Source organism: Dipodomys ordii, unplaced genomic scaffold, assembly GCF_000151885.1.
Source record: "Dipodomys ordii isolate 6190 unplaced genomic scaffold, Dord_2.0 Scaffold13, whole genome shotgun sequence".
NCBI lineage: Eukaryota > Metazoa > Chordata > Mammalia > Rodentia > Heteromyidae > Dipodomys > Dipodomys ordii.
The window spans coordinates 7,549,662-7,562,328 of NW_012267229.1; the positions used below are offsets into that span (position 1 = coordinate 7,549,662).

Below are 12,667 nucleotides of genomic sequence, written 5' to 3' on the forward strand. Positions count from 1 at the left end.
GCTTTAATTTCCTTTTTTTAAGCTTTCGAAGTCTTGGGTGACAACTATATTAAGTGATAAGGTCTGAGCACATAAAAACTCTTACTGTGTGATCTCATATTAAATCTAAAAACAATTTCATAAAGCAGGAAAGTGGTTATGAAAAGTTAGTAGGAAGAATGGGAAAATTCACATGTTTATTATTGGTTAAAATGTGTCAATAAATTAATTCATTTAAAGGCACAAAGAAGCATTGTAAAGGGAAATTGACTAAAGAAAAGATTGGTGTAGAATGATGTTAAGACATCCAAATCTTTGGCAAAATTAAGAAGCTTTCTTGTACTTCTTTTTTCTCAGTCTTTCTTAGGTATTCTTACATCCAATCCCTTATGGTTACATGACTTCTGAGTTTATACAGAAAATGTTCACTTACCTTGTCACCATGGACCATTCAGCAATGCTCTGAGGCAGGCAGGTTAGTTGTACTTATGGCCTTTGGTGGATAGAATGTGCCTCATTGGTGGAAAGGCTTGCAGTCTACTCAAACTTTTATACCCCATCTCCATTCTGAGATTCCAGTCTTGCCTCCTAGTTGTATGTGTAGCTTTATCTTTGATGCTTCTATGGCTATGACCTTGCCAGTGTCCTTTTTCCATGCAGTGTGCGTGCATGTGTGCGTGCGTGCGTGTGCGTGTGTGTGTGTGTGTGTGTGTACGTGCGCTCGCGTGCACATGTACACATATTTCCTATGCACTTTCTATGTGTATGTATGGGTGTGTATGTATCTGTGCATATTTGCTATGCACTTTCCTTATAGAAATGGCATTATTACTTTTGCTTCTAAATAAAGAAGGAAATCCCAGTGCCAGTGGCTCATGCCTGTAATTCTAGCTACTCATGAGGCTGAGGCCTGAAGATCACAGTTCAAAGCCAGCCCAGGCAGGAAAGTCCCCATGAGACTCTTATATCCAATTTACCACTCAAAAACTAGAAGTGACATTGTACTCAAGTGGTAGAGTGCTAACCTTGAGCTGAAAAGCTCAGGGTCAGTGCCCAGGCCTAGAATCCAAGCCCCATGACTGACAGAAAAAAAAAAAAAGAGGAAACAGTGCTGGGAAGGTGGTTCAGTGATAGAGCACTTGCCTTGCATGCATGAGGACCTGTGTTCAATTCCTCAGAAACACATAAGCAGAAAAAGCCAGAAGTGGCACTGTGGCTCAAGTGGTAGAGCAATAGCCTTGAGCTGAAGAGCTGAGGGACAGTGCCCAGGCCCAGAGTTCAGGCCCCATGACTGACAAAAAAAGAAGGAAACAAAAGCAAAATATATTCTTTTAAGTGTAAATAAATCTAGATCACTGAATATTTCCATGTTTGTTCTTGAACTGAGGTTATAGCTTAGTGGTAGAGCACTATCCTAAATTTGATCTCCAGCACTGCAAAAGAGGGAGAAATGTTTAGGCATTATTATAGAAGGGCTGGATTGTTTCTCTGTTTAATTGAAGAGTAATCGCTCTGCCTCAACAGATACTGCATCAGCAAGACAATATTCCTTGTATTCCCTGCAAGAGACTCTTTTGAAATAATTTTACTAGACCACTAATATATGTTGAATACCTACAACCGAAAACAATGGTAACATAGAATTTGAGGAGATCTTGATTCCAAATTTCAGTCCCTTATGCATTGATCATTGGAACATAAATAGAGAAGCAATGATTCTAAGAGCTCAGAGAGAGAAAGATAGTTTTTCTCTTTGGAAATCCATACAAAGTGATTTGGGTAAAATGTTTGTGAAGGCTGACACTATACACATTAGATGATTCAAGTGGTGTAGATTTTCTCATTGTTTGCTAGCATCAAGACAATCTCTGCTGAATGACTGCAGGTATTTCTTTTGAAGTTAAGAAAATCTTTGTGTGCATGTGTGTGTGTGTGTGTGTGTGTGTGTGTGTGTGGATTCTGAAGTCCCTATTGACAAAGCTGTAAAGCTTGAATGACAGTTTCTATGTTAACTACAAAAAGATGTCCTGCCTTAGTGGTCTGCTTTGCTGGATCACTTTGAAAAATCCCTCTTCACCCACAAGTTGTGGTCAACCTTCCCCCTGGATTCCAAGATTCCATGCTTTTCCAGAGTGGTTGTTGTGGTAATATCCCTCAGGCCCATGGCCAGCCTACTCTTTTGGAGTAGGCTGAAATATTTAGGAAGTGTATTTATCTCTGCTTGGTACCAAAGAGTCTGTGGACATCTGGGAAGTCTAGAATGAGCATTGTACTGGATGAGTGGTCAGACATGTTGGGATTTTAATCCCACTTTTCTGCCCTACTCTGTGTGGCTTTCATTAGGTCACATCCTCTCCAGGATGTAATTTCTTTGCACTAAATTGATGTTGGTTAGGAGATTCTGATCCAAACAGTCATTCTGCTCTGATGCTATTTCCATATTTATAAACTGGATGAAAATCAGACAATGATCCAGATGTGTCAGGACTTAATAAAAATGTTCATTTTATTGTATAATATTTTGCAAGTCATGAGAGATCAGGATGGGAATTCTCAAAGAAACCCCTGGGGTTCGGGTGCAAGTTTGTGTGCCCTGTGTCACATAGCAATCTCCAGCTCACAGTATTTGAATGTGTCCAGTGACCTGGAACAGGGATGAAAATATACCCAAAGGCCAGGGAAGAGTAACATAACAACAACATACACATGTCCATCATGTTACTGTTATTATCTGCTGCTGTTGATGCTAATTGTCAAAGTACAATCCACTAGCAGCAGTGGCAGCATCATCTTGAAACTAAAAAAGATCATTCTCAGGCTCCATCTTGGCCCTATGTGATATATCAAATGTGGATGGGATGCAGCAATCCATTTCCATAGCCTTCCAAGAGAGGACTGACACTTGAAAAGCAGGAAAGATTTTTCACCTCTCAGTATAGTTGTTTAAACAGTATCTTACTTGATTCTCTTCATTACCCTATAAGCACGAACAAGACAACCTGATATGAGGTGAACCCTCAGATAGGCCCAATCACCTGGAATCACATAGTCAGTTATGGATAGTTATGATTTAGCCCTTGTCATTCTCTACAATACCATGCAAGAACATTTCAGAGGATTTAGATCTACAAGTTGAAGACTTTGAAGGGGCCTACTTGATCATATGCCTTTCTTTTGCAGCCTGTCAGACCCTGGGAACCGGCATGATGCTGAGTTCATGGGCTACCTCCACAATTGAAGAAGTGGCTGAGGCTGGACCCAAGGCACTTCGCTGGTTTCAACTATACATTTACAAAGACCGTGAGCTCACTACCCAGCTAGTGAAGCGAGCCGAGAAGATGGGGTACAAAGCCATATTTGTGACTGTGGATACCCCTTATTTAGGCAATCGCTTTGATGACGTACGCAACAGGTTCAAGCTGCCACCCCACCTCAGGTAACCATGAGCATAACGTTGCTGAGATGCTTTGCTAATTCTCTAATTTCATAAGCCAACTCCAAAGACTTTTTCTAGTTTCCGAAGTACTTTTCCTGGGGAGTTAGATCTCTGCAAAATTATTAGTCTCAAAGTATTGGTGAAAAATAATGAGAGGTTCTGGGGTTGAGAAATAGTGCCATTAATAGAGAGTCCTGAAATTTCCAGCAAATAATACCTCTTTGTGGATGTGACAGATCTAAGCTATAAAATGAGCACAAGAACTACGATCGGTCGATCGATCGATCGATCGATCAATTGATAGATAGATAGATAGATAGATAGATAGATAGATAGATAGATAGATTTTTTTTGTCGGTTGTGGGGCTTGAACTCTGGGCCTGGGCGCTGTCCCTGTGCTCTTCTGCTCAAGGCCAGCGCTCTACCACTTGAGTCACAGCGTTACTTCTGGTTTTGTAGTGATTTATTGGAGATAAGAGTCTCAAGGACTTTGCTGCTAGGTCTGGGCTTTGAACCGTGATCCTCATATTTCAGCCTCCTGAGTAGCTAGGATTACAGGCATGAGCCACTGGTGCCCAGTTACTACAAATATTTTAATGTTAGCTTTTATTTACTTATTTGATGCCAGTAATGGGACTTGAACTCAGGTCCTCCAGCTCTTACTTGGCTTTCTTGCTCATAATAGGCATTCTACCAATCGAGCCACACATCCATACTGGTTAATTCATGATAAAAAAAATCTCATGGACTTTTCTTTTGATTCTGGTTTCAAACTGCAATCCTCAGATCTCATGCTCCTGAATAGCTTGGGTTGCAGGTATGAGCCACCAATTCCAGTCTTAACTTTCACTGTCAATGGAGACATTCCTGCTGAGGAATCTAGACTTCTTTTCACAGTGACTGTTGCTTACCCTGCCTACACTTGAATTATATTTCTGCTTATCCTCACACTAGAAAGATAAAAGCCTGAAAACAAAAGAAGCTGCATGTAAGATGTTTACTCTTTCTAAAGACTCTAATGCTAACAGGTCCAAAATAAAATCAGCTTTCCAGGTAAGGACAAAAAGGTTCTTTGAAACCAGGGATTTTATATGTTTAATAGTCAGAACTGAGTGTGTCTCAACTATGAAAAGTTACAAGTCAGGGCTGAGAATGTAGCTCAGTGGTAGAGTGCTTGCCAAGCATGCATGAAGTCCTGGGTTCAATTCCTCAGTACCACATAAACAGAAAAAGCCAGAAGTGTCACTGTGGTTCAAGTGGAAGAGTGCTAGCCTTGAGCAAAAGAAGCTCAGGGACAGTGCCCAGGCCCTAAGTTCAAGCTGCAGGACTGGCAAAAAAGTCACAAGTCCATAAATATTCTTATTTAAGTACCATAAAACTTGTTATGTAATGGGGTATATATATATATATATATATATATATATATATATATATATATATATGCATAAAATCTTGTCATTGAACCTTTGTAAATGAGATGGGTGATATTACTCCTTTATATGTTCAGCAAGCTTAACATATGATTTCTGTATGCTGTACCTGCAGTAGGCCAATGACAGAAAATAATCTTCTTGTCAGACTTACCAATAAAACTGCTCCATGTATTTCAGATGCAGGGTTACCCTATTTATAAAGAAATACACACACACACATACACACACACACACACACATACACACACATATACATCAAAGGCTCTGACATTCCTGTTCATTGCCAAATTCATTAGAAAGCAGGTGACTTCAACTTTCTTTAAAATAGTGTAATTTTAAAAATAATTTCTCTTTTTATTACTGTTTTTAATATCTTCTAAAATCATTAATTTATTACTGACTTAGCATTTTCCCCCTTTGGCTATTTGAAAGGAATTTGCTAGTAATTTTTCCCCTCCCTTAATACTATGATTCCAATAATAATAATATGTGGTGTAGCAGGATTTGTTTCTTGTTTTATTTGTTCTTTGCAGCTTAAAAGACACTTTCTTCCCAGAAGCTGTAATCTGAGGATCAAATTTCAAAGTCAGTTTAGGAGAAAAGTCCAGTAGACATTACTAATTAACCACCAAGAGCCAGAAATGGAGCTGTGGCTCAAGTGGTAGAGCACCAGTGTTGAGTGAAAAAGAAACATTTTCTTGGTCTGGGTAGCAATATGTGTTGTGAAAAGGTACGGAATTAGAAGGAAGAGATGACACAGTTGTTAATTCTGGCCCACACTTCTTGCTCCTTAGGGCTGAAGCCACTCAGTGAGGAGTGGGAAGGTGGATTTTCCTCTCCCTTTTCCTTTGCTACTGGGCTTCTGCCCAGATGACGAGAAGGGCCGGACAAGAAAGAAAGGCCCTTTTCAGCTGCCTGTGTACACAGAAATGGCTGTGGCTCCTAGCTTGTCACAGCTCCTGTCTGAAGATGATCAAATAATAAGCAACACACCCAGGTTGTGGGGAACAAGGGAAACACCCTACAGCAGGGGGCACCCACCCTATAGCATCTGCTAACTTAGTTCAGATGGTCTTCAGAGCAGGCCAATACCTGCCGGTCAACGTCTGAAAGCAAAACATACTGATTGTAGATCAAGGGTTCTTGAGGTCACATACACCCCAAAGAGCTTATCCATTACAGTCTGATGTGAAATCAGTTTCTTTCTGCAGTTAACCAGCCTCATAGAAGGAGAAGCCTGGCTTTTCAGAAGTGAGGTTTGGCAGGCCAGGGAGTCAGGAAATCCAGAAGAGAATGAGTTGGTAAAACCTGGCTCCCTTCATCCCTTGCTACTTCCTCTGCCTGCGGTAGAAGGGGAGGATCCCAGCATGTAGGAAACAGCAAGAGTTCACGGGTCTGGCAATTTCTACTTCGTTTATATGGAAAACACATATATGTGTACACATGATAAACAGTTTTTGACACTGAGAAGTGAGGGAGAATTTTGTGCTCTGAAAGCAGTAAGGAATGAAATCTGTTTACTGCTTGATTCTTGGAGTTTGGGTGCAGGGGCCTTTTGGTTTGTCCCTGACCCGGTGAGATGATTCACTTACCCTGGGTTAAGATTTGGCACTTCCTTGACATGCTAGGCAATTCCAAGGGAAGAAAGTAATTTCTGATTGTTGATGAAGATCAAGGTCAATCATGATTAATAAGACATTTTTCATTGATAAGTGTTGTTAGCTAAAAGTATCTACATCCTCATCCCTGGCAAAATGGAGTGTTTACGTTTGATTATGTCAAGAACACTGAGATGGGGAGATAATCCTGTTTATCTTAGGGAACTGATTATAGTATAATGGGTCCTTCACATAGAGACATGAATGTCAGAATGAGAAAGATACGAGGTGTTCGAAGCAGAGGTTGGAGTGATGTGGACAGAAAACAAGGAAAGCAGGTGGTTTCTGTAGCTAGAAAACGACATAGGCATGGATCTTTCTATACTGCTTCCAGAAGGAAAGATGGCCTACCTGAATCTTGAGTTTAGTCCACTGAAATTCCTTTTGGATTTCTGAACTTCAGAACTATAATCTAATGAATTTGTGGTATTTAAAACGCTTCATTTGTGGTTCTTTGTTATGGCAGTGATTTTTTTAAAGGCATCACACTATTGATTTCCTTCTTAAAGTAGCTTTGCGATGAGAACAGCCCTGATATCCTCATATTTAAAATTTTAACTTGAGCCTCTACCAGCTCATGCTTATCTAATTCTGCTTCATCTTAAAAAATCTGTATAGTATTTATCATCAACATGTTCTATAATTTATATATTGAGTAAGATGTCTATCATCTTGATTGAGCATCTTATTTACATAGACAATGTAGAAATCCTAAATATCTAAAACACAAGCACATGTAGGTTCTCAGTATATAGCTGTTGAGTCAGTAAATAAAACTATTCTAGGCATTCTGTGACTTTTCCTGGTATAATTAGGAAGAAGTTGAAATGTATGCCTTAGCCTAAATTTTAATTACACATTAAGGAAGAAATGACTTGTGCTATGTTTTGAACATAGGTGGGTTTGTTTGTTTGTTGTTTTTGTTTTGTTTTTGCTGGTCCTGGGGCTTTATGTCAGGGCCTGAGCACTGTCCCTGAGTCTTTTTATGCTTGAAGCTATCACTCTACCACTTGAGCCACAGCTCCACTTCTGGCTTTTTTGGGGGGTAGTTTATTGATAAGAGTCTCACAGACTTCCTGTACTGGCTGGCTTTAACAGTGATCCTCAGATCTCAGAATCATAGGATTATAAATGTGAGCCACTGGTGCCCAGTAAACTGTGTGTGTGTGTGTGTGTGTATGTGTGTGTGTGTGTACGCCAGTCTTGGGTTTGAACCCAGGGCCTAGGTGGCTGTCTCTGAGCTGTCTTGCTCAAGGCTAGCACTCTACAACTTGAACTAGAACTCTACTTCTGGATTTTTGCTGGTTAATTGGAGGTTAATGGGGCTGTCTTGGAATCATGATCCTCAAATCTCTGCCTCCAGAGTAGCTAGGATTACAACTACCCTGCTTTCAGTGTATTCTTAACCTTGGGATGAAAGGCTAGTGGCTGGTACCTGTCCTACATAGATTACAAACTTCTCTCTTTTTCTTCCTACTAAATTGGATTGTGAGCATTTTTTTTATTCTGTTACCTAATTTTATTTGCCTTCATGGTTTCTCAATATAGATATGTGGTTTTACCTTTAATATGATATTATCAATATTTGAAATAATAGCATATTTCATAATACTCATGAATATTGGTGTTACTGTTAGCGTTCACATAACATTTCTCATTATAATATAAACTACTAGTAGTACTTTACTAGTAGTCGATATTATTGTCTCAATACTAACTTACTAAAAGCTAAAGCAATTTCTTCATTAGATCAATAAAAGGTATAATAAGGGTATTCAAGGCACCATGATGACCTTACAAAGAAAAATTCTTACCTCCTGTCTTTATGTCATTTAACAGATTGATTTCAGAAAATGAAGGCCTAAATAATCATGTTATTGTTTTGATGTTACCCCTTTCCTTCCTTACGAAACACTCTGGTTATCAGAAGCTGCCTTAAGCGTTTTTTTAAGCATTCATGTCATAATCTGAATAAAAATAGCATTTATGGTGGTTTCTCTTGGAGCCATTGGTAAAACACTCCATCGGGGGTCTCTGTCAAGATATCTGAAAACATTTTCTTGGCTTCTGGCTTTGAACAAAGTTTGAGAGTCACAACAAGGCTTCATTGTGCACTAAGATTTCTGTAAGGCAACATTCATTCAAGTGTTGATCTGCATTTCACCATCCAAGAATAACAACAGTTATTTATATAATTTTATCCATGTTTCTGTTTTTTCCTATCCATTTCACCCTTTCACCCCACCCCTGCTGAAACACTGAAGCTTGTTTGGGATGGGGGGGGTGTATGCCATGCAGCGTATATTCATATACAAACTACTTCTTCTTCTCCTTCTTCTTCTTCTTCTTCTTCATTTTAAAATTTGGAAAAATCACTTTATATCATTTGTAAGTAATAGGATAGGTTCCTATTATAAGAGCATGCTTATTAAATAGAATATTTAATTTGATTCAAGTTAGGATAACTACAAAAGACCAAAGATTATAAAGTATACACCTCTAAATGACTCAAAGAGAAACTTCTGAATCTGTCAGAAAAAAGAAATTGCTACTAAAGCTGTATGGATATCCATACAACTCCCAAATTATTTTAATAATATTTTCTTCCAGTATAGTATATTACCAATTTATTCAATCTTATTGAAAAGACTGACATTTATTTCAAAGGCTTAAATTACATTTTATGGGGCAGAATGTTCATTTCTATATTAAAACATATCCCCCATTCACCAGTGACATTGCCAGTTATTTGTAACTGAAATACAATACAAGGCTGAAAGCATCAGATATAATTTTGTTTTTAAGGATTGTTTAAAAAGTAATTTTAAAATATTGTGCCTTGATTCCAGTAGGTTCCTGCACAACACATTTGTACAGTCAGGACTTCAAGATCTTTTCTGAATCTAGTGGTAGAGCTGGGGGGGGGGACAGGGAGGGGACAAAATAACTGGGAGATCCATTTGTATATCTACTTATAGCATATACCCCACAAAGAGAAGAAATAGTTAGCTATCAGGGTGATTTATAATATCCTGAAGAGCAAGGGGAATCCAGGTCAAAGTGGTTATTCAACTGTCGTCTTTCAGGGTAAAGTTTCTAACTGGATCTGTCTGGGGCTGTGGGTAACTGTGTCAGTGAATGGTGACATCCCACATCCTGATGGCCATCTGTTTACTTAGTGGTTAGAATTGCAGAGAGAAAAGTCTTTGCCCTTAATTTGGGGAAATGGTCTAAATCTAATCAGGCTATGTATGAGGATATTAGGCCAAGAGAAAGGACAAGCCCATGGTGATCTTACAGGTAAGTTAGAGGAACACTGGATTAAATTAGGTTAACAAAATTAGACCTCAGGGGCTGGGAAGTTGGCTCAGTGGTAGAGTGCCTCCCATGCATGAGGCCTTGGGTTTGATTCCTCAGCACCACATAAGCAGAAAAAAGCCAGAAATGGTGCTGTGGCTCAAGTGGTAGAGCACTAGCTTTGAGCTGAAGAACTGAGGGACAGCGCCTAGACCCAGAGTTCAGGCCCCACGACTGACCACAAAAAAAAAAAATTAGACCTCAGCTCAATGATAGTATATCTCAGGTTAGGTTCTCTGCAAGGCACTGTGAGCCAGTGACTTTATTGCCAGTAGTTCATGGGAAAAGTATAGGAATATGGTTAGAGGTGTGGGGTCAAGGGACAAGAGATAACAAGTAGTGAAACACAGAAGAGTAGATTATCAAGGCAGCCACTGGATCATTCTCAGACATACACAGACTTCATCTCAGAAAGGTTTAAAATCCAGAGTATTTACACTCCAACAGTCTGCTGCATGATGGGGAGACCCGAGCAACAGGAACAAAATCCTGTAAGCAGTAAAGGGAAGGTGCTGATCACTGTAAAGCATATACCCTTGTCAAAGTTATCAGCCAGAGAGCCCCAGAAACAACAACGAAATCAAGGAGGGAAAGACAAAAGTGGTCTTCTGGGAAACATGTCCTATTCCCCAAGCCTACTGTCTCCACTACAATAACAGGGCAGGTTACAGAGTCAACAGGGGAAATAGGTAGGAGGGTATCAACACATATAACTGTAGTACCAACCTCCTCTAGGAAAGTCTCCAAGGTCATTGGGAGACTTCCAGGTTATCTCAGGTGCCATAGCCAAGTGGCACTGATCTAAGAGAGGAGAACATGATTAGAAATCAAGTCAAGAGACCCAGTTTGAAACCCAAATGCTACTATTAACTAGTTTTATTCTTAAGACATCTCCTTCTGTATTATTGAGCTTTTTTTTGTTTCCTCTATAAAATGGGATCATACAGAATCAACTTCACTTTCTAATAGTTTTTATTTTTTAAGAATGTGAAAATTTGAACATATAAAGCCCTATATAAATTGTAAAAACCATGCAGATTTTTTTTAATTTTTGTTGCTGTTTGCTAGGATTATTGTGCACTGCTAGCTGAAAATAGCATCAAGTCTGTTGTGTGTATCAATAAACTGGGTTAAACAGGACACTTTGATCCTGGCTACATTATTTTTCTTCAAAGCTGATTTGCTCATGTGAACACACAAGTGGAAAATAAACCCACTGGATTCTCCTGTATACCGTCCTACAACAAAACATGAAAAACATAAATATATATAACTAACCTGTAAGAAGATCCAAGTAATTTGCAATGGTTCATTTCTTTTCTCTTTTTTTGTTTATCGAATCAATCAATCACAGTAAAGTTATCTCTAATTCCACCCTCCCTTTTTTTTTTTTTTTTTTACTGAATCAGTCACAGTAAAGGTATCTCTCATTTAGCATTTTTCTAATTTTAGATCTCTTCTTTCAGGATGAAAAATTTTGAAGCCAATGATTTGTCCTTTTCTCCCACTGAAAATTTTGGAGAAACCAGTGGACTTGCTGCATATGTAGCAAAAATAATAGACCCATCTATCAGCTGGGATGATATTAAATGGCTCAGAGGACTTACATCATTGCCCATTGTGGCAAAGGGCATTTTGAGAGGTTTGTTTATTTCTCTACTTGATTGCGTCTTGATTTCATGAACCTTTGTAGATTTTTTTATAGAGAAAATAATCAGGAAAAAATGATTGTGGGAATTTAGAAAGGCATTATAATTCATGCCCTCTAACAGTGTCTCTGAGTAAATCTCTCTTTGTTCTTAAGTAACATTCAGAAACAGAGCTGGACTTTCACTAAGTAGGAACTTACTTTTTTTTTTTTTTAAGATATTGGGTTGTCATTGCCTTATTTGCAATTGTTACTGAGCCATGGAATTGGACAAAATCTTGGTAAGAGCATCATGAGTTCCTCGGTTTACTTGAAAACTGCAATAGATCACAGAAAAGCACAGAGGTTGGCAGGAAGACCTGCCCACTGTTTGAAGAGCTCCTTTTACATTATCTGTGCTTTCTCCAGGTATTAATGGCTAGCACTAATTGTTGAGTTTGGTAACGCCCACATCATCTCTGTAGAGAATCCAGTGTTGTTTACATGTTAAACAACATTTAAGAAATGTTGTCCAAGAGATTGTGAGCAGACCTATAATAATGTTATTTGTAATCAAAACAGAAGATCAATGTAGTTAACCACGGAGATGGCCCAAGGGAAGTGGATTAAGGAAACCCTAAGGAAGAATGACATTGTATTCTAGTCATCAAAATTGTCTCAGTTAAAGAGAAGACAAGTGTAAAATGATGAGCATGTTTCACTTCAACCAACTTTTCTATTTGGGGTTCCCAATTTGTAACATTTTCTACAGCTTTGCTGTCTAGGTTATGATGGAAATCCATTAAAGTAGATTTATTTTCATATATGACACTGAAAATAACTTTGGCATCTGGAACCTTCTAGTCTGTCATCTTTTTCCCATTTTAATAATCTTATTTTATCATAAAGGCAATATACAGAGGGGTTACAGTTACATAAGTAAGTTAATGAGTACATTTCTTGTTGAACAGTGTTTCACTCTCCCTCATTTCCTCCCATCTTCCCTCTCCCCAACTCCCCTCCCTTCCAAGTTGTAAAGTTCATTTCCAACATAGTGTCTTGTCAGTATCACTGTTGCATTTGTTCACCCTTTGTCCTTTGACTCACCATTTTGTGAGACAAATCAGATAAAAATATATACAAGACACGAGGTACAAAAATAAAAAAAACAACAGTA

General features: G+C 38.7%; 1 protein-coding gene across 1 annotated transcript in view; it reads left to right on the forward strand.

The window, feature by feature from the left end:
• Nucleotides 1-12,667, forward strand: part of Hao1 (hydroxyacid oxidase (glycolate oxidase) 1) — a 47,445-nt gene that overhangs the window by 16,494 nt on the left and 18,284 nt on the right. Inside the window, exons 3-4 of the mRNA XM_013011085.1 lie at nucleotides 3,160-3,415; nucleotides 11,330-11,505. Coding sequence (XP_012866539.1) covers nucleotides 3,160-3,415; nucleotides 11,330-11,505 — 432 coding nt within the window. The remainder of the gene's footprint in view (nucleotides 1-3,159; nucleotides 3,416-11,329; nucleotides 11,506-12,667) is intronic.